Source organism: Myodes glareolus, chromosome 5 (assembly GCF_982192425.1).
Source record: "Myodes glareolus chromosome 5, mMyoGla1.1, whole genome shotgun sequence".
NCBI classification, from domain to species: domain Eukaryota; kingdom Metazoa; phylum Chordata; class Mammalia; order Rodentia; family Cricetidae; genus Myodes; species Myodes glareolus.
Window position 1 is genome coordinate 5,191,530 of NC_142030.1, and position 26,981 is coordinate 5,218,510.

Here is a 26,981-nt window from a genome sequence, read left to right on the forward strand (position 1 = left end):
ACAACTCTCAATTTGGCTAGTAATAAATGAATTTGTATTCCTTGAGCTTATGAGAGCGATGCTTGGGTGATGAGCACAGGAGCCAATGGAAACGAAGCACTCCAGAACTTTGAGAAGACAGTGCAGAGCAGCCCAAGTTCCCGAAAGCTCGGTGACTCCATGTCTTGTTGATTCCCTGCTCATGTACAAGCATGTGTCTGTTACGCTGATCACATATATCTACATACAGTCATTACCTGTTTCTTTTTAAGGCTAAAAGAAACAGATTCTGTGCTATGTATGGATACACAGGGCAAAGTTTTACTATAGTTAAGATTCAAGAAGCCATTTCAGAACTGAGAGACCCCTAGAAATTGACAAAGAGATTCTAGACTTTTATCAGAAATACCACTTGATTATATTTCTTGAAAAAGACATACATCACTTGGTTTGGCACATTCATTTAAAAAAAAAAGTCCTAACCCAAATAAGATATACTCTTTCAAATTGTTGAGTCTTTTCCACTTCAAATAGTGACTATGCGTTAGTTTTGCCATGAAAACAAGCAGGAGAAACAGTGCATACAGAAACCGTTTAATTTCTTGAGTTAGATGTTCACAAGATGTCTGCCATAGCCATGGCTGGAGATCAGGTGCTGGGTTGAGCTTCTCCTTCTGAAGGTGAGCTGAAACCAAGTGAGGCACATAACTTCCTATCTCCCTCCAGGCCTGGACCACTGCTGGCCATTCCCAAGTAGCTCCCACTGTGGAAGGCGGTAGGTGCACTCAGTCACCCAGGAGAAGAGTTAGAAGGGGGCCATAGGCCCTCAGAGATGCTGTGCAGGGATGATGGACACGAGAGACAAATCCTGGGCCACCTTAGCTTAACTGCTCCAGTGAGAATCGAGAGTTCTGTGTTCTCTCGGAGACTCCATTCCCTCCCAAGGACACTTCACAGACAGCTCTCCTCATCCTGTTCTCAGGTCCATTGAGAACAAGTTTGTGAATTGTACAAGAGATGCCAGGGTGGAAGGGCCTCCCTGGCTTCCCAGTCACCACTGGGTGATTTTAACATACACACCAATAACTCCTAGACCACTAAGCACAACAGATTCGGTGTCATCTCAGCTTTGAGGAGCAGGCGTTCACAGCCTTTCAAGCCTGCCGTGTTAAATGATGTATCTCGTTCCCTCCACCCCTTGAGTCAACTGCTGCCTAGCCGGATTAAGGTGTCAGGTTGATTTGTTTTATACATCTTTTGACCATGCTCATTGAATATTTAGGAAGTTTCTCCAGCCCATATTGAGGCTGAGATGTCCCGTGGGAAGTATTAATCAAAGTCACAGAGGCTCGTACACTCTGGAAACACAGCCTCTTTATTGAAGCGATTAGTTTTTGCAGTAACACATTAGCACACTACAGAGCTTGCCTTTATAGAACAATTGATCCTTTGCTCGTAAAGCGCTACACAGAGCACGCGGAATTAACTCTTTTAAAGTTGAATTCTTTTCCTCCTTCCACATGAAGATCTAGAGAGCAGGCTGCTTGCGTTTTGCTCTTAGTCAGGAACAGAAAGCAAAACACGTTGCGTTTCCCCTTGGTGGCGGCGAAAGCCCCGCTCTCGGAGCTGTGGACACGGCTCAGTTTGCCTATCTCGTGTTTGGAGTCTGTTGTTTCTGCCCATTCTCTCTCTCTGGTATTTCCAGCCTCCAACAATACACTTTAAATCTCCCTTTATGTCCCGTTCGTTCATAATGGCAAGCGCACTTACTTTTTTGTCCCCCTCCATTAGGTCATTCATGACCATTCTAGAAAAAAAAATGCCCCTCTATTTTTTCCCCCTACAGTACTCTTGTCCATATGAGACAATGTCTTGTAACAATACAGAGGCCTAATCTCCATGTCAAAGCAATTTTCATTCCCCAGTGCCCAGCCTGCTATCATTTTGTAGTGTTTTGTTTCTTGTTCTAAAAGAATTAAAAAGGAACAGTTAGCCGTCACGGGGGCCTGTAGGCCTTATCTCAGTGTCTGGAAATTTGGACAGTGTATTTTACTGCTCAGATAAGATGGAAAGAAGTCCAAGTTCAGCAAATCGTAATGGGTTTAAGTTCTATTGAAATCGGCCACCAGAAGATCAGATAACGGGGGTCCTTCAGTTGTCTTTCTAATCGGGTTCCCCGCGAGGCTGAACGGAGACAGAGCAGGCACACAGAGTGAAAATATAATTCTTGGACAGGTTAAGTACATGTTTGAACTCTTGCAAGCAGAAGCGGTTTGCTGATGACTTAATCATTTTCTGTTCAATTATCTGTAAGGGCCCTTGCAACTCCACGGCAATTAGGATGCAAGATGGCCTTTTGGGAGGAACACCAGTCCCCTGCTTCTGTTTCCTTCTGACTTCTATTCTCCGCCATAAATTTTCATTCGCTGGTTATCTGTGCTGGTAGAGAAACAACTTTCTGCCGTAATTACAGCCCCCCACACACTTTAGCTGTCAGCTTCTTGCAGCCTGGAGATTCTCAGGGCCAGGGTTTGATAAGTGTTCCTTGTTGATATTTGATGGATGAACTCCCTTTTCTGGGGGCCCAGGGAAGGGAATGGACCTAATGGCAAAAGGCAGGGGTGTCTGTCAGCCTGACCTGTAGAAAGCGATGGATTTATTGGTTCTGACTTGGCAAGTTAGGACACACCTGTCCTTTTCATGAGGAAAGCAGTCAATAAGGATGGGACCATTGCCCGTCCAGGAAGACATCTTCATTTCAAAGGTTGTTGGGAAACCTGGGTAAACAGACTTTTAAAGCCCAATCATGCTATAGTAACGTGGCATTTAAAAAGAAACGTAATAAAGGTCCTGTCTCTGCCATCTGTGAACTGTGTCTTAACCACGCCTCCCAGACAACAAGGCCGGCCAGGGAAGGGGCCATGGGCCTTCCAAGTCCTGGCTGCAGAGAGCACAGGAACAGGTATCAGGGTTTCCCCAGACCACACTGGAAGTAAATTCTGTGGGCACACTCTAAAATGGATGGATTACAGAGACGTGGACATCGGGTCACCCAGCACCAAAACCTATGCACAAACCAGTCTTACCATTTTAGAGAAAAGCAGGTTTCCCTCATTGAATACGATTGCCACGTAGTGATAGAAATTCTTATTTAAAATATATACACAGGGCTATGGATATAGTGCAAGGGTAGAGCATGTATCCAGCATCATGAGGCCTGTCTTCAATCTACAGACACACACACACACACACACACACACACACACACACACACACCTGCACACCTATACTCGCACTGTCACACACAGTCTCACACAATTACATACAATCATACACACACCCATTCTCTCTCTCTCTCTCTCTCTCTCTCACACACACACACACACACACACACACACACATACACACACACACACACACGTCCGGCTGCTGCTGACGTCATAGTGGAGCTTGGAAGGACCAGCTCTGCCTAGGACTCTGGCTCCAGTGGGTCTCCATGCAGTAAGCAGATGCCTGCCCTCTGCTGAAGGTAGAGCAGGGGGTTTTTCTGTAAATAAAAGATAACCCATCCGTGGAAAATCCTGCTTAGACTATGGCTTCTCCACTTGCGTGGTGTTGAGCGAGGGCAGTGGTGTGGTTTCTGTCATGAGTATACCTTTGAATACTCTGTGAGAATGGTTGTTCCTCTTGCCACCATTTTGGTGGCACTTACCACCTCGCTTTCCAGGTAAAATGGGGAGGGAAACATTAAAATTGCTTCTGATACTGATCCTTACGCGAAGTCAGCTAACAAAAGAGCAGCCGCATGCTCACCGTTTTCAACATTTAAATTTAACAGTTCAACAGATGCATTACCTCCCAGCTCATCAAGTGGTTCAGCAATTTCCGTGAGTTTTACTATATTCAGATGGAGAAGTATGCGCGTCAAGCCATCAACGATGGGGTCACCAGCACCGAAGAGCTGTCCATCACCAGAGACTGTGAGCTGTACCGAGCCCTCAACATGCACTACAACAAAGCAAATGACTTTGAGGTAGGAGCCAGTCTTTGGGCTTTGGTCGCCTCCTTTTTCGTTATTTGTTTTCATGCTCTTTGGGAAAGATTTTTTTTTTTTTTTTGCGATGGTTTCTTACTTAAGCATGTATGGTAGCATGCCAGGCAATCAGGAGAATCGTGTGTCTCACCACAGCCATTCCATTTCCACCCCCATCTCAGTTTACGTGGAAGGAACCGCAGGTATGAGAACTAAAACGTCTGAAGCAAAGGACAATCATAGGATGATTTCATTATGTTGTGGGGTACCCGCTGAAATGTAGGGTACAGACTGTGTGCAATGTAACTGGAAAAGTGTCTGCTTAAGGAGTCTAGAAATGGTGGGTCAGTGACTCCGTGATTTCCACCTTCACCTATTTCCTTCCTGGGAGGAAGTGGCGTGAGAATGTACTAAGCATATTTCAAAAGATTCATTTTTTTTTTGCTTACAAATTTTTAGTTGCATTTCTATGTATTTGTTTAGTGTGTGTCCACAAATGTGTGGCCTTGAGTGGGGGGGGGGTACGGGAACTGTACTTGAACCATAAGTTCAGAGGACATGAAGTTCAGAGGACAACCGTGGGAGTCGGTTCTCTCCCTCTGCCGTGTGAATCCCAGAAATCGAACTGGAGTCTTGAGGCATTGTGGCAAGAATGTTGACCCGCTGAGAGATCTCGCCAGCCTGGCTTTGGTTTTTATTTAGGTTTGCTTTGGGGAGGGATGAGTAACTTGTGCATTCCTCTTACATATGGGTACATTCTAGACGCGTGCGAAGCGACACAGACAATTCCCAGGAAACCATATTCGTGCAACAATGAAAGGTGTGTGGGCTGCAAGTCAGGTGTTTCTTTATGGGCTGATGCGGAGTCCTGACAAACAGTTGTCATGGACGTGATGACTGTATGAGACCATAAGAACAAGCTCCCAATGCTCACAAAGGCATTTGCTGAACCCTGCTGGTCTGGGCAACAATAGGTGGGGGTGGGGTGGGGTGGGACTTCTATAGACAGCCCCCAGGAAGAGGGTAGACCATACCAGCTGTGCCTTGACAATGGTGATCATTCTTTAAATCTTCCTGGCTAGATGCTGTGCCACTGTAAGGGCAGGAATTTGAGGGACCTTATGCTAGTATTCTTGTTTTCTTCCTATAGATAAGTACCCAGGGATACCCAGAAACTTCTTTATGTCAAGGGAAAGAGGAACCCCCATGGTCTGGCTTTGTCTGTAGAGAGACCTGACCCTCTCCCTTGTAGTATATTCTCACTGCCTGTTCATTCCTTTCCAGCTCTCCTTCCTGTTGTTCTGGGCAATGCAGATCAGTTTCTGAGCTTGTAAAGAATGGGGCATGCAAGCTTCACAAAGGGGAAGTCAAAATTTTTCCTTGAAAATTTGAACGGTTTGAAAGATTTTCTTCTGCTGAATGCGTTAAAAATAGGAGTTCTTGGAATTCAAATCCACTATCTTTTTATTTGTTTATTTAGTGTGTGTGTGTGTGTGTGTGTGTGTGTGTGTGTGAGAGAGAGAGAGAGAGAGAGAGAGAGAGAGAGAGAGAGAGAGAGAGAGGTGGAGAGAGTGGGGAGGCCAGAGGACAACTGCGGGAGTCACTTCTCCTCTTTTCCTCCCATGAATCCCGGAGAAGGAACTCAGACGCACCAGCTTGGCTGCAAGGTCACTACCTTATCCTCTGAGCCCTCTAGCTGCCTTCTGTTTTCAGTGCATTGGTTGAAGGTGTGGACAAAATATAAGCAAATGTTGCCTTCCAGGCTGGGTGTGGTGGCACATGCCTGTAATCCCAGCACTGGAGAGGCAGAGGCACTTGGATATGGGAGTTGGTGGACAGCCTGGTCTAAAGCAAGTCCCAAGACAGCCAGAGCTGTTACACAGAGAAACCCTGCCTCAAAAAACAACAGCAGCAACAACAATGTTGCCTTCCAAAGCTGAAGTCATTACAAGTAGCTAGATATTTGAGGAAATCTTGTGTAAGAATTTAGCTTCTTGTTCCTTCTCTTCCAAGACTCTGCCCCAGGAGCTACTGCTGCACACCAGTGAATTAATCACATTATATTCTAACAAATACACGCTGGGCAGGTGCCTCAGTCTCCATAAAAAGACTACCCAGTGTTCATGAGGCAGTTTCTGATCTCGGGCCAGAAGGGACAGGCCCTTTAAATGCACACTGGGATCTTCAGGGCACTTAAACCTACCTGCTGAAATTTAATCCCTATTCCCAGCACAGGGGGCAGAACGGCACAAGCAGGGGACACGGGCGTCAAGAGGTACCCAGCAAGCGGCTCCGTTTAGCAGCATCCAAAGCCTCCTTCATATGATTACCATCTGATAGCTCTCTCTCTGTGAATCAAATCCATTTCCAGCCAGGCCACCTCTCCTTTATCTGCATAGTCTATTTTAAGACTGCTCCACTGTGAGGAGAGCGGGGCCTAGGCAGGAATCCTGTCACTTCTCATGTGACTTTGGGCAAGTTATTGGACTGTTCTGAGGCCGGTTCCTTCTTCACTTAGAAACAAAACCAAAAAACAGCAAGAAACAAACATGGGTTCTTTCCAGAAACGTGGAAAGCAAGACTCGGCAGCTTATACTCCAGCATGATCTACTCGCGCACACACAAACTAATGTGTGTGCACATACACACACACACACACACACACATACACACTAAATATATTTTAACACAGCCTCTGAGTCTGGCACATTGACTTACAAGGCTTCAGATAAGGGGTCCCTCCTTTTCCGTGCCTTTGAGCATGGAGGTCACTGCTTTAGTGAGATGCTTAAAAAGCCACTGTTCTTATCTCTGCAGCTTTGCCAGTGTGGGCTGTGGCTGCGAGCCAAAAGTAGCCCCGGCACCTCTTGCCGAATGCCTGGGGTGATAGTGTACACAGCTTCACTCTTGCATTGAAGTCTCTCTTCTTAACATCAACTAAAATAGCCCAGGAACTTCAGCATAAGCTAGAGCAGAAGGTGGGAACGTAGTCTCTGTCTCCAGAACATTAAACAGAGATGAGGCGTACTAGAGACAGGGGTTACATCTCTGTGATACTCAGAGATCCAGTCAGTACAAAGGAATAGGCTATCCCTCTGTTAGCTGCCCAAACCATGCAACATCTTATAGGTTACATATTAAAATTCTGCTAAGCCTGGTAAGATGGCTCAGTTGGTAAAATGTTTGCCAGACAAGCACAAAGACCTGAGTTCTAATCCCATGCTCCCATGTCAAAGCTGAGGGAAGGGGGAGTGGGAGGGCAGATGGCTGGAGCCCAGGGGCCATGAGCTCCAGGTTCAGTGAGAGTGAGAGACCTTGTCTTAAAAATAAGATGGGGGGGGGTGATAGAGCAAAATGTGAGGTGCCAATCTCCGACTGCCACATGCACATGTGTACATGTCCCCACACAAGCAAACATAGATGTGCCTGTGCATGCGTGCACACACACACTTTCTCACCAGTTGTATATAACAGTAATAAAATGGCTAGCACCTGTTGACTGTTTACTGATATTCCTTTGGGGGGATTCATGACTTTAACTTCCTGCTGGGGGCACTAGCAGTGACAGGCATAGAAACAGAACAATGAAGGCAAAGCTTGGATTGTTTCTAGGTTATTCTAGGTGGATGGGACCCATGCACCAGACCAGGAGCAGAGATTTCCTCTGACTTTCCCCTTCAGTACTAGGACGTTTTCTTTCTTCTTTTCTGTCTCCTGCTGCTGGTTTTTGGGAGGCCCTGGGTGCCACCCTCCAGCCTGTATCCTCTGTCACTATTTAGCACCAACCTCCTTCAGTCTCTGACTCTGGTGGCCCTGCAGAGGAGAGGCTGCCCCTTCCTGGCCTGCCGATGAGGAAGGTTTGTCACCGGGCAGGAGGGAGTGGCCTGCAGGCTTCTGTTCTCCCTGACCCTCAGAAGAAGTGACCGGAGAGCTTACTCTGCCTTTTGTATCAGCTTTCCCAATAGCCAGGACTCTTGGCACGGCATACAAACTCAGGGTGTTGAGAGTTTGAGACAGCCCAGGGGAGCGTGGAAGAACTGAAGGACGAAAGCAGTGCCGTCTTTGGTTTGTACCAAGGGGAGGGGAGCCGGCTCCATAGCCTGGGGTGTGTCGTTTCTAGCTGGAGTTAGAGACCTGCAGGGAGAAGGTGTGCAATCTCAGCAGCATCCTGCCTCTCCCGTGTAATGTGATTGGCAGCAAGAAATCCATCTTTCCAGGTGTGATGTGGATAGCTCCATGCTTTATTCTCACTTCGCTTGGAAGGGGTTCCAAAAGATTTTTTTTTTTTTTTTTTTATGGGCAGGGAAGGGAGGTTTGGCATTGCCTTCTAGTTGTTAAATCATACCCATACTTCTGACTTCAGGGGCCAATGAAGTCAGATCTTATTGCTTTTTTGTTTCCCCCTCCACTGTGGGAGGAGAAAGGCAATGATGCCTGTTAGTTCCCAAATCCAGTTTACCAGTTTGAAGAATCCAAGCTGGGTGCCTAACCCGTATGACTCAGAGGTTAATCCGGCTCTTTCTGGAGCCTAGAAAGCCAAGGTGTGGATGCTGCCTTGGTGCAACTCAGAGGACAGGATGAGGTGGAGAATGGGGACTTGGGGTGACATGAATATGAACTGAGAAGATGTGATAACTGCCACCCGGCACATGGGGCCCACTTTCTCAGTGGGTATCATGAGGTAATTCCACTGTGGAAAGCCAGGCCCCTCACAGGCCCCTCAAGTGGCTAGTCAGCCCGTCGGCAGACTCCAAGTTCCCAATGAGACCGACTAATCTCCCTTGCCCCTTGCTAAGGGCTCAGGTTGGAGGCTGGAAGGCTTAGAAATAAATAGAACCGGGAACTTGATTCATTCATTAGTGGGCTGGTAAATGCCACTTCCTACGGTGGCGATAGGCATAGCATGTCACCGGGTATATCCGTCACAGAGCCTGTGGGTTTGACATTTCTCTAATGACACCTGACAGGCAAGAGGGGTACGTCTATGTACTTCTTTATGTAATTTCTCACTTTCTTCTTGGACGTTGAAAATGAAAGCGTGTCTCCCCCCAAGAGACCCTTCCACCACTGTACCCCTCGGCATGTACTGAACTTTTCCTTACCCAGTCTGTTCCTGCTTCCAGCCAGTCCATGCAGAGTGAGCAAGTTTGGAAGCCTTTCTATAAAGAAGCAGGAAGACAGGTGGAATTTGGAAGCCCTTCCCTCTGCTCCAAATAGATACTTAAACATGAGCGATGGCTTAGCTAACTGGCGCATGACTGAAAACCCTTTACCGCTATTGCTATCTTTTGGCCTCAAAGCCACCAAGCCATTTGAACAAGCTCTACACAACACACTCTTAGTGGGTGGCAAGGAGGAGGAGAAACACTTTTCATTCCTTCCTGTGCCAGTCTCACTGGTGACAAGCCAAATTGATCTTTTAAGAGACTGAATAAATGATCCCTAAATACACGTACACACATGGCTGACTGGGAAGGTACCCACAGAATGATCACTCGAAATAGGAGAGGGGAGGGGAGAGGAGAGGAGGGGAAGGGAGGGGAGAGTGAGCAGCAGGCTGGAAGTGGGGCCGAAGGGCACACCCTCACCCAGTGCAAGGCTCCGTTTCTTTGCTTTTTCTGAGATTCAAAGTGTTCATCAGTATAATGAAGCAAGGGGTCCATTGATTTATGGTCTGTTTGGCAATATTGCATTTTTTAAGCTCCCCACGTCTCTTTTTGTCACTGGGCTACATTCAAGCACAGTGAGAGGACAACTTTAAACCCCCTTACTCAACAGCTTTATTAGTGATAGCGTCCCATGACCTCTCGGAACGAACATTCTTAAAGAAAAAGATAGTGTGTAATGTCGCTCCACTGTGCTCATTGTCCTTTGTTGGAGAACAAAGCACTTTCTACAGTGGCTATAGCACGTAATTATACAGCTTTCAATAGCAGTGTCTTGGCACATATCAAAGTTCAGAGGAGCCTTTAGAAAAAAAAAAAAAGGTGTTTTGTGGCGGCCTAGGGAGGCCTCATCTCTCCTTCAGAAAATAGTTCAAGGCTCTTCTGTCTAGCTTCCCTACTTAGAGCTTTTTCCCCTCCTGCTTCATAAAGTTTAAAGGGGGTTCAGTGGAGTTCTGTGATCTGTTTCCTTTGAAAGATTGAGCCTCGGCGCACAGAGGCCCTTTGACTTCAAGAGTTCGTGGATCCGTGTCTTTAGGTATCACATGTCTGACCTTATCAGTTACTCCATTTAATGTAGGAGAAAAACTCTCAACTCTTTGTGTTTGTCTGTTTTGCCTCTGTGAAACGATTTGGTGAAAAGACCATCTTTTTAACACACCACCGAGAGCCCATTTCTGACTGTAACCTACCCTGTGGCTCTTTCTCTCTTAAAAAAAAAAATTGTCCTTGTGTTTTGTGTATGGATGAGTTCACAGTGAGAATGGAATTATACAAGGGTGGACGCACATACAAAAAAATCTTTTGCTTTTCTCCTGCTCACCCCTCCCCGTGATCTGTTGGCTCCCTGGCGGCTGTACCCCAATAGGCAAAGCATTTAGCCAGCACAGAGGTGGCGGCTGGGGTGCTGGGGCAGTGGTGGGCTTTCTCTTGCTCTGGCCTACCCCTCAGGCCTTCATAATTAATTATCCTTGGACGACGAGCAAAGTCTGAGGACAGTGTGGAGAGGGGGCTATTGTCTGCCGTGGGGTCCTCTTGGCCTCGCCCCTTCCTTCATCCCACAAAGGGTTATCAGTAGGACGGAGAGCACATGTTCCCTTCTGAGAGCCGCTGGTGGTAGCTGCCGCTTTTGGTGCGATGTAGCTATTGTGTTCCATCTATCCTGGATTGAATGTCTGGAGAAGTTCTGACACCACATTGAAAGCCAGCCTGAGTATGTGGCCTGGATTAAACAGATTCCCATAGCAAACCCAGAGTTTGCTGGGTCTTGCCCCTCCCCTTTCACCTGGATGACAATTTCAAATCCAATCTTCTCATTGTCCCCCACAGGGTAGTATTTAGCTTTCACAACTGGCTTCCTTGTCAGTCACAGGGCAGAATGTCTAACCGTCATCTGTTCGTGTCTCTTCAATCCACCCGTCTGAGTTGGCAGCACTATTTCGCAAACAGCCTTTTTGGGTGAAGCATCGGAGTTTAACTCTTGAAAGTAGATTATTCTAGTTTTAAAATCGGGCTTCACCCTCCAAGATTGCCTTAAGCCAATCTCCAGGGCTGTTTGGTGACATGACAAAAAAACAAATACAATCTGTTCCCCAGCCCCCTCCCACTTTTGGCCGAGATACAAAGTAACGATGGAAGGTAGAAGCGCTACTGGGAAGAAAGAAGAACTCTCTATGGCTGATCATTAGGCTGGGTTTTTTCTGTTAAGTAGGGTGAAGCCAAGAAAAACAAATATAACCGCTCTTCCGAAGAGTTGAGCTAGCAAATTAGTAAGGTTTAAAATATCGACAGTGCAGAGCACGTGGCAGCTTCAAGGCTGACGGGAACCATATTGAAAAGAAATCTGTGTCCCTCCTAGTGATTCTGTTTGGACAGGCCTGCCGGATGGCTGCCGCCGCTGCCTCTGTCCCTGTGACTCTTTGGAAACACTGTCACAGCAGACCTTTTTGGTATTTAAGGAGAACCTGAATGTGGGCGTTGACACAAGTAATATAGTCAAACCAAAAAGGGGTCATAAAAAATTAAAGTTCTCCTTATGAATCTTTCATGAGACACTATGAAAAGGGACACTGGTGTAGGAGGCCTTTGTGCTGGGAGTTCTTCTTCCGGGCTCCAAGCTATTGTTCTTTCAACCTCTCAAACAGACTTTCACTTTCAGACTGACAAAAGTCACTTAAAAGCCAGACAGCTGTACCAACACACCCACCTTACTGAGAGCAAGAGCCACCAGGGCAGGTGACAGGGCCTGCTGGGAGATCTTATTTAAAACATGAACAGGGCCTGTCTGCCTTCCATCCCATGCTTAATCGTTGATTTTAACCCCAGTTTGAGGTTACCCCTTTTTGTGTGTGCTGGTGGTTAGTTTGTGGTCTGCCCGCTTGCAGGTTGCCCCAAACTATTTCTTGTGTATTTTCCTTTCCCCTGTGCCTTAGGTTGTGACCAGAGTCACATACAACAGAAGTTGCAGATATTAGAGGTTCGCTCCCAGTTCTCTGGAGTTCCATCTCCCTCTGCCTGTCTTCCTTTAGCCTCTGCCATTTACTCCGAGTCTCCCCAAAGTGGTTCAGATTTCCCTGCCTCATAGGCACTCGCTGGAATTGGGTGAGAACCCAGGCAGAAAGGGACACCAACTCCACCTGGGAACTTGAGACAGGGCAGGCCCCAGCCCAGCCCTCAGGGCCACAGCCGCTGCAGCCAGCCGTGGAAAGTCCTCTGTGTGTGTGTGTGTGTGTGTGTGTGTGTGTGTGTGTGTGGATTCCAGGCCTCCCTCCCCTGTCACCTTGTGTACAGTCTGGTCTGTGACACTGTTGGTGATTATGTCATTATTTTGCTCTGGGGGCCCTGGCACATCTGCAGAGCCCCAGCACATCTTTGTTGCACTGGCACAGGTCCCACACTGCAAATGCTTCATTAGCCCTGCTGCCGGCCTCCTTGCCAGACGCGAGTGCCCAAATCCAGGCTTCTTTCTGCTCCGTTCTTTTGTGTGGCTGATGAACGTGTGTTCATCTTCCTGGTTCTTCCCCCATCTCCCTCGACTTCTGAACTCCAGATGGCCCAGTTTTCCTGCCCAGATCACTCCCAAGTCCACAAGGAGAAGCAAGGTGACACTTTACCCCTCCCCACCCCAGCCCTCCCCACTTCTGCTGCTTTGGTGCTCCCCACATGAATAGTGACTCTGAACGATTCCCCTCTGCCAGAACTAACGTGTGGGATTTTTTTTTTTTTTTGAGACTTGCAATTTGAAGGGATACGAAGGGATCCCTTCCAGTTTGTGTGACAGGCAAGGTTAGCATGAGTGGTTAGCTATCTCTTGTTCTGGGAAGCCTCTCTTTTCTCAGCCCCAAGCACCCCCTTTCCATGCCCCCTGTGCTCCCTTCTGCTTAGTGCCTCATCCTACCAGTGATCCCAAAACTGGCTATATTGTTAAAAGTTTCCTTTCTCTAAATGGACTCAGAGTCTTTGCCCCCCCACCCCCGCCCCCCACCATAATCTACTGCCCCTCCTTCTGCGACCAGCTCCCCATCCCCCAAACAGTCACCTATTATTAGATGCTTGAAGTGATTAACGCTTGGCTCTTGGGGGAAGGAGCTGATTGTCTTCCCTCTAGAAAGTTAGACCCTGTGTGCTTAGCAGAGCCCAGTCTGGGAAGGTGGGCTGGCTCCTCCTCCAGGAACCTCAGTCCATTCCGGAGCTTAACATCTTGGGCTGTGATGACGACTATATAACTGGTATGTTTAATTCCCCCTTACATTTGAATTAATTGGCCTGTGTTCTTGTGTCCCCATTGAGAGTTAACTGGTTTTTAGCCCCCTCAACAGTGCAGCATGTTGTAAGCATCGCTCTCTGAACAGCGGCAACTGTGAGTTTTCCTTGAAGGTATCATTAAAGACATCGGATTTTTACAGCGCTCATGGGCAAACCATTTCCCTGAATTCTAATTCAGAATCTTGGGACAAAGACTGTGGTAAGGACTAAGGCGAACTCCCCGCACAGAATGAGTGGTTGTGCTGTAGTGGTTTCCCGAGACGCCCCAATACATCCCAAAATGGGGCACAAGGACATGCATAAGCCCTGTTCCGAATATTTATGAACAGTCCAGCTGACGAGGTGGAGGATCGCTGGACCACCCAGCCCCGTGTCAGCCCTGGGCAGGAGCACCTCAGGAGGGACTAGGATGTGTCATCCATACTCTTCAGATGACCTCCCAGGACTGGATCCTTTGGTTTGGTCACCCGAGGGCTTGTTAAAACGTTTTCAAACTTAACCTCCCTCTCAGACTATACCACTTCTCAAAATAATAATTCCCTAAATTTATTCCCTGCTGTGAAAATAGTCCGCTGTGTGGATGGCTCTGAACGTGGCTCCCTTGAAGCTGTCGAGGGATAGAATTCGGGGATTTGCAGATAGGGTCACAGCCATTTTCTCTGTTTCTTTCTGATTTCCTAGACTTTGAGCACTGTTCCCCCGTAGTCTTCACCTCTGCAGATTAAGGAGCGGTAATCCTTTTTAAAAGCCTAATCACATACAGTCAGTGGGCTGCTCCGATCGTTTTAGCTGCCCTGTACAATGTGTTTCCGCCTGGTAGTGGTATTCCCAGGGATGACTTTGGTAACTGAACCACAAGGCAGAATTCCTGGTGTGGGTAGCCATGGCACGGTTCAAAGCCTGTCCCTTGTGCATGCCCATTGGCACTCTGTTGACTGCTTTACCAGTTTATCCTCAGAAGTTGGAGTTCTTAGGCGATGTATCTCAGTACCTCTTCCTATTTTCTTATGTTGGGGACCAAACCCGGGGCCTTGTACTTGATAGGCTCGCGCTCTACATTCCTAACCCCTCAGTAGTTTATTGGTTAAAGCGATCTCACTGACCATACAATTTCAAAAAGGATTATCAGATTCTTGGCAAGTCAGGTAGATGGAGTTGTGCACACAGGACATATCCAAACAGGAGGAAGAGTGGGCAGGTCTACCCTGCTTCCCGTGTGTCCTCACAGAGTTCATAAATGAAAACTGTGGTCTGGGACATGAGTCCGTAGCAGTGACAGAGGTGGTGAGACATGTTGGCTTTTCTGTATTTGGTAATGTGTAGCAAGTTCATTTACAAGCAACCAACATTTTGTATCAGGCATCACCTTGAAATCTTAGTAAGATTCTCTGGAGGATGTCTGCCATAGTGGTGCTAGACCAGCGTTAGTGTAGTCGTTCAAAGACGTGCACTCTGTAACCGGTCAAGTCCAGACCCACTCTCTGCTCTGCTGCTTGGTAGCTTAGAAATGTCGGCAAGGGTCTGTGCTTAGCTTTCTCACCTATAAGTGGAGATGCAGCTCCAGAGACGTACGTATTCAGGGTTGTGAGAATTCAGCGCACCCACACGGGATTATTAGCACAGTGTGAACCCTGCACAAGTCCTCTTATTGGTTTGTGGAGCCCAGGGAGCTAGGGAGAAGCAAAAGTGGAGACAGCTGAACCATTGGGGAGGTGGATAAGACTGAATAGTGATGTATTTCAGAATTGGGGAGGCAGAGCAGGCCGAGGCCTGACCAATCTGGTTGAACTGGGCTCCAAGTTCAGCTAAAGACCCTGTCTCAAAAGGCTGTGTGGTGGTGGGGGGCAAGGGAGAGGGATGAGAAGGAATAAAATTATATAGATGAATGAAGCTATGGAACCTTTCTAAGATATGATGGAGAACAGTTGAAGAAGACGCCCAAGGTTGACCTTCGGCCCCGCCACACACTTACATACAGACACACATGTACACATACAGAACCTCATCATTGCTACATCATCAATAGCCAATTATTGCATCACTTCCTCCTGACCCTCAGCAGTCACCAAACAGCTCTCCTCAGAACTGGGTCAACTAATGAATGCGAAACTAGTTTTCAGAAAGAAGGTGGTTTTTCCTGCCTTGCCCAGTCCTGGCAGTGAAGACACTGCCATCCTGGGACTGCCTGGGGACTCTGAGAGCTTCTGGTCCAGGAGAAGGGCAGAGATGCAGTGCAGAGGGCTGCAGGAAGGAGAGCCGCAGGTTCAGGCTCTGGCCATGCTAGCCTCCCCTGGGCGCTCACCTGGAAAGGGGCATGAGTAGACACAGCCTTGCTCTAACACCGCAGAGTGGAGGGCATCCTGCATTCTCTCCCCAAAGCCCCTGGAGCCCTTCTCGTGCTTCAAAGCCATGAGCGATGAGCGCCGAGGTCCTGGGAATCCAGATGGCGTCCACGTGGGGCCACTTCCACCCATGTGACTCTGCCCAGCTTAATTAGCTCAGGGAGGGTCTCCAGGGTGCTCATTTTCCTTTCCTCCCAAGGCCGCCTTCGCAGATCCAGATTTCAACAGCACCCTTGGAGATGAGGAAATTCCCTTATTGGGATGATAGAGACTAATTTTTCAAATTGATAAACAGTTGATTGACTGACTTGGCACAGCCGCTCTCGCTGCTCACTGGGTTGACCTGGCCATAGGATGAGACGAAAGTGGGGGCTCTTCACCTGGGTTTCTACCATGTGGCTGGATCTGTGTGTACCGGGGAGGGCTGCAGACCTCAACACCTGAACACACTATCCTATCCCCGCCCTCCTTCAAGGAAGATTTAGCACTGTTTGCAGTGTTCGGCCTCTGTTGCAAAGCATGATGGGTTTTTTCCCTTGAAGACCATCAGTCATCAAGGCCAGCAATGGGATTATTTCCATATGTGCGGGTGTGTTGTGGGCAGGCAGCAAGTCCTCCTGGGTTTGTGTGTTGCACATTTCTTAGGGCTGATATACCCAACTTCTGTTTCTTTAAGGCTCCCTTACCATTGCCAGCTCAAATCTTCTGCAGTCGGTGAGTGTTAATACAAGGTAATCTATTCACTGAGAAGAAATAACCAGACGCCGGGGGGAGTGGAGGAAGATAAAAGGCCCTGGTCTTGGGGCCGCTGCCTCTCCTTTATTACAGAGACCGTTCTCAAAGATCTGTCATTTCAGTGACTTGAACATCTGTGAGAAGATCTTGTGTAGATTTCTGGGTGTGCCTGGGAGCAATGCACCCAGCACTATCTCAAGTTCCCTTAGGTATTGGGAGGAGTCTCCCCAGGCCCCAAATGCTCCGTGGTTTATCCTAGAAACTCTCCCATTGCTTCCCCAAACCATCAGTGTTTCTTGAGAGATTTCAGAGTCAGCAGAATCTCATCTGTGTCTTTTGAGGTACAGGTGGCCCCTCTGTGTCTACATGGGACTGTTGTCTGTGGAGCTCAGCACTTACACGGGTGTTCAAGTCCCCTGATATCAAATGGCGTAGTATGCTGCCTGTCTATACCTTCCTTGTATATTGTAAGTTATCTCACAATGTAGAATGTACATTGTGTGATATAGAAGCCTTGTCACAGTCTCAAGGCTGTGGTAATTGTTTCTAAACTGCTCTGTTCAGTAATAACGTTAAGGGGAAAAAACTATGCAGTATTCAGGGGAGATGCCTTTTTTTCCAAAGAGCTTGGATCTGGGTTTGGTCAGCTCTCTGGAAATGGAAGGTCAGTTCCACAAGCTCACCTTCAGTTCTGCAGAGCGTAGTCATGAAGTAAGAACGGATGGGATTCCCCAGATATAAAAACAAAACAAAAACGCTCTGGCAGAGCAATGATCTTGTAGTCAAAATCAAGCGATGGAGTTATGCCTGCTAATCTTTCCTTCCCCACAAACCACCCGAAGATTATTTGGGGTATCTTAAGTCATTGTCAGCAGACCCCACCATGGGTGGTCTCTCAGTCCCTGCCAGTTCGTGTCATGTCAATGCTTTCTTTGGTATTTACCGTGAGCAAGCGGCTGTCCTCATTACCCTTCTGCACCTAGGATCTTCCTTCTTTGCTCATGCTGTTCCATGCACAGGAACACGGGACAAGCAGACCAGGCTTTATATTGGCCTAAGTGGGGCTGGCTTCTGGAGGGAAGGCTGCTGCTGAAAGCCATCACATAATGCATTGTCCAGCAGGACAGGAGTCACTGCGGATTACCTGTGCCCCAGCCTTCCCTTCACACAACATCGGAGAATTAGGCCATGTTGATTTTGGATAATCTTCTATCCAGGAATGGCACCGAGCTTGGCTCTGTTTGCTTTAACCACCTCAGCTTGTAATTGTCATGAACGCTAACCTCAAGAACTCTCAGCTTGTCTTGATACCAGAGGCACATACCCTAGGCTGCCCTGATGTGTAGTTTTGTTAGCACTGCAGAGCCACCGGTCTGCAGTTCAGTGCCCAATTTCCCATGTGAAGGTGAAAGCAAGGGATGAGGTGTATTGTGAAGCAAGCAGGTGTCTCTGCCGGGCTCAATGAAGCCTTTACTCTTAGGAAATTCTCAATTTCCTAATCAAAGCAGGATAGGGCCAGTCTCTGTGTATGCCTTATTACCTCTATCCCCATCAACTTGGACAGCCTTAGCTACATCTGAGGAACTGTTTGACATTGCGGGGTGAACCCGGGAGTCAAGCCCAGCTCCCCCTAAGAATATCTGGTGTGCCCATGGGATTATTACGTAAGGCAAGAACATTTGGCATCTAGAAATCTGGTAGACTTCAAGTTGGGTTTTGAACAGGAGTTGTCTAGCTATGCCCTGCATGCCAGGTCTGTTAGTTTCTCTTTGACAGTGCCTGTGCCAAGCATGACTTTTGTATTGTTAAACAGTTGTAAGAAGGAAGCCTGTGTATCTGAGAGCCACCCTTTATCTAGGTTGCCGACTTCTGCTGGGGGCCACGAAGTAGGCTGAGATATCCCTCCAGTGTCTGAAGCTACAGAATCGTAAGGCTGTAGATGTGGAGTCATCTTGGTCTAGCCTTTACCACCACAGCCTAACAGGGGCAGCCTCAGCAGAGTGTTTCTGGTGGTGTCTCAGATCTCAGTATTCTGCGCTGCACCTCTGGAAGATGGAAAGAGATACTTGGTTTCAGTTTCCGGTGCCTTTTCTTGCTGTTTGTTTTATTTTTGTCAGTTCTAGCTCTGACTCACTCTTTTGAGATAGATGAAGAATTTGAGAAGGAAGAACCCACACACACACACCCCGCAAATCATAAGTATGGTTTCCTAGCGTAGCACTTCCAGACTCCCATGCAGGAGCAAGTGAAGTGGCTGTTTCAGTTTATTCGAGGACTGGATTTCAGCCCCACAAAAATAAGTGTGGAAAACCTTCCAAAACATACTCATTCTGCTCCTGGGTTGCTAGCACCAACTCTTCTGCGAGGGTGGAAAAGATGAGTTTATTATTTTCTCATCTGTCCACGGAGCTGACAGTGGGATGTGTACATGGTTTAAAATGCACGCCTGGATTGTTAGCAGGAAGAGACAGTGGTAAGGTATGTTTTCTGTGTCTCCTGTGCTCTCAACATCTTAAAGGTGTCAAAATCTTATAGTGGAGCTCTGAGTTTTCTAAATATTTAAATTTTTCAAAAGCAGACACACTTCAGATAAGGAAACAAAAGGAAATGCCCAGGTGTCTCTCTGCTGTTGTCATGAGGGGTGTGTACAGATGGAGTGTTGTCAATCACAGTGTGGCCACCCCCTCCCCCTCCAGCTAGGTCCTTCCCTCTGATCCCTTTCCAGGGACCATAGCCTCCCTCTTGTCTCCCTGGGACTGCTCCCTTCCACAGTGGCCTCTGGGAGACTCGATAGGCTTTGGCATTGACAGAGGCAGGGGTGCTGTGGGAGCAGGTCGCAGGTCTCGCCTGGGAGGAAACCGCCAGAAGCCCAGTGCTGCGGGAACACACAAAGGGACTTGCTTCTCTTTGACCAGCTTTCCTAATCACCTTCACATCTAGCAGAGAGAAGCCTTGAGGCTCTGGGGTAAACCATGGCTCCTGTTCCTTCCTGGGGCCAGGGTCGTCCCTCAGCCCCCACAGCCCTTCCACATTAACATGACATTGCCTGATGAGTGTAGGCTGGGAGCAGCTTCCACCAGCTGAACCCTCTGATCCCCAGCTCACTGGAGAGTCTGGCTTTGGGATTTTGGCAAGAAGGCCTATTGCCCATGGGGTCAGCATGAATAAAGATTTCTTTCTTTCTTTCCTTTTTAAAAGTCAAACATCAACTGAAACTCTCTTCCCAAGGCACCCTCTGCTCAAGCCCCCCTCACACACATACACACACACACACACACACACACACACACACACATTTCCTCACCTGAGAAAGTTTACTTTGTGTAAAATTTGAACACCAAATCCATCTTATCATTTTGAAAGTGTGTTTATCCAGCTTTGTAGAGGAGACAGACAGGCTGTTTGAAGGCCACATACTTTTCAAACCTTGGTTGCAACACGTTTGTCCCGTTTTGAAACTGTCTTTATCCGCCAAGGAAAAGGAAAATCTATTTGACAAAGTGACACTCTGGCCAGTTTATCTTGTAATATGGCTTTAGCTCACTGAACCTATTGATTTTCTTAAATTAATGTTTACAGAATGCTACTGAATTTTGCTCAACGGAACATTGTTCTCTTGTAGCTTTGTTTTAAAATATAAGGGGTAGGGTCGCAGGATGTGCTGGGGGAGACAAGGCACAGACAATTACATCATGTGTTCTTTTGCTTAAACCAAGGAAACGCAGGCTTTTTCTCTGCGTGTGTTTTATTACAAACATTTCTTGAGAGTATTTAGTCTTCAGATGTTGAAGTAGCTAAGTGTGTAGTTGGGAAGTGGGTCTACTCTCAGGGTCCCATATTACATGAGTGTTAAATTAATTGAATCCTCCAAGGTGCCTGAAAGTTGAATGTTCCCTGCAGCATCAGAGGGAGGTTTAGGCCCACTCTCAATTGTTGTGAAAACCTCCCTCTAGTCTGCTGTAACCCTAATGGGTGCCCTCCTCCTGCACATAGGTACAGTGTCCTAAGCATTTGCATGCTATTTGGCCCTTTGGTGAGAACTCTAAACAGGACGCCTTATTCCTAGACGATGGTACTCAGGGTTAATGTATAAAGATGTCTCTAAAGATGACTCCAAACTTCCCAGGGCAGAGCCTGATTCCATCCAGCCCCTGACAGCACAGGTGAGACTTTGAGTCCCACACAGCATCTTTCTCCATTTGTTGACCCAGCCAATAATATCACCCAGGCAGACCTCCTCAAAGTGTCCCTCAGAATGGCGCTTTCATGTGCTCGTTAACCACGGTGAGACACTTCTAAGTGTGAGGACCGTTCTAACGTTTCTGCCCACCACCTTACTTGGACATGGGCTCTTGTGCCTTCCCACACACGCACATTCCCCCGAGGGGAGAAGCTATTGGGAGAGACTCCCAGGATGATGCTACCCTTAGCATCCTGTACCTCCCTGTCTTCTGAAAGGCCTGGGAGGTTGGGCGGGCCACACAACCAAGGTGCATACATGGCTGGTATCTTGTAATCATATTTCACAGTCACATGATTTATCTTTTCTGCACCTGGCAGGAGTTAGGGTGAGCAAGACAGAGGCAAGGAGCCCAATCATGTATCTATACTGCTTTTCTACCCAATAATCTTTGTGAAGAGCAACTGCAACATCCGAGTTTATCTATCTAGTCCACTCGGTCTATGCAGTACATCTAACCACTCCATCTATGCAGTCTGAGTCCCCAGCTTGCGTCACTGCTGTCAGGGGACAGGTTTCTCCTTGATCAATATTTACTTAACAAACAGCAGGGACGGGCGAGTTTGTTTAGAGGAATCATGTGCCCACCAGGGTGAACGGCTGGGAAAGAAGTCCAGTACGTGTCTCTTTCCTGGGACCTTTGTGTGCCAGGCGTGTACATGCGTGGGGTACGTCAATGCCCTTTCTCTCCTGAACTCTTCCGAAGGCATCTGGAAGTCATCTGGGAAAGCCTAGCTGTGTTTGCTTGGGACAGTACTAATCCTTGCAGAGGGTTCGTGATGTATATTGAGTTTCGAAGAACATTCTAGAGTCTGATTTTTTTGTCCACATCTCAATGCAGGTTTACACATTTTGGAAAAGTACCCTGGGGTGAATGACAAGTACATGCATCTTGCTCTGAATCCTTCTAGATAAGGAGAAGGGAAGAAACTGCACACAGAAACAATAAAAGCAGTTTAACAAGGCTATATATACATCACACACACACACACACACACACACACACACACACACGGAATGAACCTATGGAAGCATAGACTTCTGTATGTGTAGACTGAGTCCCACCCCCAGGAGGCCCTGCAGGTTTTCAGAACTGCTTAGCCAGCCTGAGCCTCAGATGCATTTCGCTGTCCTCGTAAATACGAATTCAGCAGCACCCAAGTTGAGACCACTTTTCTTTCAACTCCACTGACACAATTGTTTGCCGACTCCGGTCCCTGCCGTCTATGCAGGGTGACTTGGGGGCATCTGGGGCGAATTTGAGGCTTTTTGTTTGTTTGTTTCAGTCAGTGGGGAGGGGCTGGGGATGCTAGGGGGTGGGAGTTATTTATTTGATTTGGTGAGTCCCCGAGTTGTAAAAAGCTGTCTGAAATATTCATGCAGAGCGGTCTGAGGAGCCGGGTTCTGTTTTATTTACTGCACAGTAGAGCAGCCACAGAGGATTAGTTCTACAATACCCGGAACAAAAGCCCAACAGCTGATGCATGTGATGTTGGGAGGTGACAAAACGGTCCAAGTATGCTGCTGGCTACGGCAGGCCGTCAGCAGATGCAGACAAAAGGCCGGAGACAAGAATAACCCTCTCTCCAAGGCGAGTGGTGAAGAGGATCCAAAATGCCAGCACCCTTTTCTCCTTGACATTGTCTTCTGCAGTCAGCATTTTATTGCCCTTTTATAGTATTAAAAAAAAAAGTCGAGAAGGAAGAAAAAGAAAACCCACACACAAACTAATTCACCAAAATACACAACAGGGGGCCCTTTTCCCACCCCTCAGCCACTCCTGCCGTCCTCACACACGTCTTCCGTTTTTATGTTGAAGTTTGAGGGGGAAAGACTAGCTTAGACGATAGTGTCCTAAAGGTCTGCTTTCCTAAGATCAGAATCTATTGATGGGCTGAACGGGCCACTAGGCTGTGGTTCTTGGGAGGGGCTCGGGAGAGAGGCAATGCCTGGCTTGTTTTCTAGCCATTTCAGTAAAGATGATCCCACCGGTGGGGTGAGGCCAGTGGGCCAGTTTTTGAAGGGGATCAAGGGTGGAGAAGTGTCCACGGGGACCTGAGCAAAGGGCAGGGTTATGGTTCCCCACAAGAGGCCGATGAATGAACTGGTGGATGCTTCAGAGGTGTGAAAATTCAGCTTCTCTGTCTCCAGAAAATAGGGGAGGCTGTCTTCTTTTCAACCTTTGTCATTCCCCTTCTATTCTCTGTGACATTCATTCAGCTGCCAAGAGCGTTTGGCAAGGTTTGGGCCAGCGAGCACACTTCCAGTGACCGCTAACCTTGGTATGTCCTGACACTTATGATGAGTGTCTGCAGGACACAGAAGGCAGGCAGCCTGCTATGTCAGGCTTTCATTATGGACTGCAGAGACTAGGGACAGCCAGTTTAATAAAACAAATCATCCTTGAAGGTAAAGCAACTGGGAAGAGGAGGAGGAAGACGGGAGGGGGATGTCTTTGCCACTCAGTCCGATGAGAGAGAGAGAGAGAGAGAGAGAGGGAGAGAGAGAGAAAGAGAGAGAGAGAGAGAGAAAGGAGAGAGGGAGGGAGGGAGGGAGAAGCAGCAGTAGCAGGGAAACATCCAATCACCCATCCCACTGCATGTGTGTGCTGCCCAGCTGTGAACCCAGCAGATGTGAACTCCTTCTCCCATCCTCCTGAAACCCAAGAGTCACTGGCTCACTCTGATCAATAAGCAAGAGCAAATCATTGGGATGGAATTGATAGATGCTTGTTGACCAGCTCCCTTCAGAGTGACCACTGTATTCAAGTAGCTCATTACCAGTGTATTCTCTAAATGTCAAGGCAAGACCGTTTGGGGGTGAGGCTCCTCGGCCAGGATGCCTTTTTATCAAAGCAAAGTTTCCATTCTCCCCTCCTGAAGAACTCCTGGCCAAGCAGCTCCCACAATAGCCTCCTCGCTCTGCCAAAGACTTTGGAAGCCTTTTGTTTTTCCCCTGTGGCATGTCCAAAGGCCTGGCCTCCCCCTCCCCCGCCCCCAGCAGCCTGCATTGTCTTGCATTCCAGTGACTTGATTGACTGTTGCACCTGATGCTGAGGAGAGAGACTGGAGGGTTCATTGTAGAGATTGTTGGGTTCTATTAAAAGAAACCTAGATAAGGGATTACTTGTCACTAAGGGCTTCTCTGCAGATGTTTATTAGTGATTGGAAAGCCATTAATTGTGAGGAGGGGCACAAAATATGGGCAATATCACGTTCCTAATTCTGAACCCCAATGTCCCCCCAAACATCAGGAAGATGTTAGTTTATTCCACAAATAAAGGTGGAGAAAGGTTTCGATCAGAGAGCCTGTTTCCCGTGGGTGAGGTTTCTACCTGTGGGTGGAATCCCCCGGCACTCTCTGAGAATAGCAGTTGCTAACCCACGCTACTCTGGAGCCACCAGCAAAAGAGAGCTGCTCCAATACCAGAGAGCTCCAAGAAATCTTTCACCCAGCGCAGTCCTGCATGCACACTGCCCAGAGCAGGTAGTAAATTAGCAAGCTGCTTCATTTGTGACGGGAAGGTACCCATTCCCAATAACCAGCCGACAACACACTCTCTGTGCCCACTTCTGTTTCCATTAAGGTCACAGGCTCCCTGGGGATGGTTTTCTGAAGTTGTAGACACATAGCTCGTCAGGAATCTGTTGCCTACAGTGAGTCCACCGGCCTTGATAAAATCATTAAAGCCAGGCTCTGGGTACAGGTCTGTCATCGCAGCACCCAGGAAGGAGGAGGTAGGAGGATCTGAAGGTCAAGACCATCTTCTTGGACTCTTTGCTGTGTTCATGGCCATCCAGAGCTACATGAGACCCTGCCTCAAAAGATGAGGTCTTAGCATCAAGCATGTTCTAGTGGAAAGATGCCTTGGCTCGTGCAATTGACAAGCATCTTTATCCATGATTACTCTATCTCAGAGAATCTCCTAGGTTTTTTTCACCTACAAAACGATAGTTTCCGAGACCCATATTGCTGAAATTTTTCATGATGTGCCTTCTTTTTCGGTCTTGATAGTGATACTGATGATCAAACCCAGGACCTCGCATAGGCCAGTAAATACTGTGTCACCGAACTGTACTCAGCCCTGAGCTTCCTTTCCTCAAAGCACTGGGTGTGTGTGGGGGGGAGGGGGTGTCATGAGACTACAGAGCATTATGGGAGAAAGCAGAGAGGGGAGGTGGTCTTGTTAATGACAACAATGTTCGGGGAATAGTTATAAAAAGGCCTGCCACTGAACCTGTAGGTGAAGGAAGAGAGACCTGTGCTCCTCAGCCAAAGACACCTTGGGATGAGGACACTAGAACCAGTTACCAGGAAGTGAAAAGTCAGACACAATCCAAAAGCTGTCACAGGGCAGCTGGTGGGATAAGCTCAAGAAATGGATGTTTAAAACAGACCACTAATCCAGCAGGTCTCAACCTACGGGTCGTGATCCCAAAAAGAACACGGGAAAGGAGAGGTATTTACATTATGATTCATAACAGTAGTAAAATTACTGTTACGAAGTAGCAATGAAAATAATTTTGTGGTTGGGGGTCACCCCAACATGAGAAACTGTACTAGAGGGTCGCAGCATTAGGAAGGATGAGAACCACTGATCTAAGCTAAGGCTCATGGTCACTGAGAAAGTGAGTACAGACTTGGCTCCATCTCTGAAGTCCCGCTGTCTCCCAAAGTCCTTAAACCACCCTTCCTCCTCCAGGGCTTGTGCTATCATCGAGGGACCCAGACAGCTCTGCTCTGGACAGTTTCCACAAGGCCCATGTCCTTGCTCCTGACTGTGTGTGCGCTGGGGGTGGGGGATGGGAATCCTTGGAGTGGATGAGACTGCTGGCTTACCCCCTTTCTCTAGAGCTCACACCTGTGTCTCTCGGCTTCTCTCTCCTGAAGTTCTGGGTTTGTTGTCTGAGAAACCGTTTTCCATAGAGGTTCAGTTGCCAGCAGCCACTGAGAGCACACTGCTCGGCACCAGTGATCTCTGCTCTTGTAGCATTTGGCTGTAGACCTGTGCCCCAGCCATGTGTCCGCTCTCAGTAAGGCCCATTTGCTATGACTTGTCACTGGGTGGGAACGCGATGCTCCCTTCAGGAAATCCGCGTGTGTGCAGGTGCTTCCGTGGGAATCTGGGGGGAGCTGGGTGGGTTCTTAGCAGACTGTTGTTTGCCCAGCCAGGGAGCAGGAGGCCCTCTGTGTTCTTCCAGTCAGCTCTAAGCTCTGTCCTGACAGACCAGGGGAAACGCCTTTGGGAGAGATTGCTCAGTACCTTCCTCTTTGTTTCTGAGACGGGGTCTCAGTGTAGCTCTGACTGGCCTGGGACTCACAGAGATCCAAGTGCTAGGTGGGATTAAAGATGTGGGACACAATAATTGGTGCTTTCCTTTTCTAGACTCCATGTTGGGAGCGGTTCACTTTTTTTTCCCCTGGGAAATTACTAGATTTCCCTAAAGAACAATTGACTTGCTATTGGAAGCAATGAGCTACTTTGTTCAATTTGAAATTTGAAATCCAGGGACATCCAGTGATATTTTAGTTTTCTGTGTCATCTGCCATCCATATATATGTGTTAATACATGTATGACCCATGTACATGCCCATTACATTTGTTGAGAAAAGTCCAAGAGGAAGGTGTTGGACGTGCTCATAGGTCAAGGATCTCCCTGTTGTTTCAGTAACTGGCATTTCTGAACTGTGGTGGAGGTTTTTCGTGGTATATCTTTGAGCGCTCACTAACGTGTACTGGAAAAATTATGACTTCATGTAATTATTCTGTGAATCCATCATGTTCTTCTGTGAGTTACTGGTGAAGAATACTAAGTGTTCCTTTTCACAGTCAAGAGCTCAGACTGTCCAATCAGCAAGTAAGAGATACAGACAGATAGCTCACATATACTCACTGCTTTGGATGCAGAGGCTTGGCAAAGAGAAATTCCAAAAAGATTTGGGGAATGATAATCTTGGGAAGACCTTGAGCGACTCCTTTGGGTCTCTCCCTGCCTTAGTTTTCTTGTGGTATAATTGAGATAGCGTCTTACAATGAGGTTGGAAGAAGGGAATGGCGTTCAGTATGAGATGTAACATGGTGCCTTTCACAGCTAACACCCAGTAAGTATTAGTTTGTACAGCAGTGATCAGTTTCACAACCCACTGTCTAAGGAACAAGTCTAATGTCCAAGCAAAACATAGGAATTTGGAGTTCAGCTCAAATTTCACGTCCCAGGACTTTG

The 26,981-nt window shown here is 47.7% G+C and overlaps 1 protein-coding gene across 7 annotated transcripts in view; it reads left to right on the forward strand.

Moving 5' to 3' along the window:
- Prox1 (prospero homeobox 1) overlaps positions 1–26,981 on the forward strand; it is a 51,781-nt gene that overhangs the window by 18,879 nt on the left and 5,921 nt on the right. For all 7 annotated transcript variants that reach the window (XM_048439456.3, XM_048439457.3, XM_087906035.1 and 4 more), the window contains one exon: positions 3,818–4,012. In XM_048439456.3, coding sequence (XP_048295413.2) covers positions 3,818–4,012 — 195 coding nt within the window. The remainder of the gene's footprint in view (positions 1–3,817; positions 4,013–26,981) is intronic.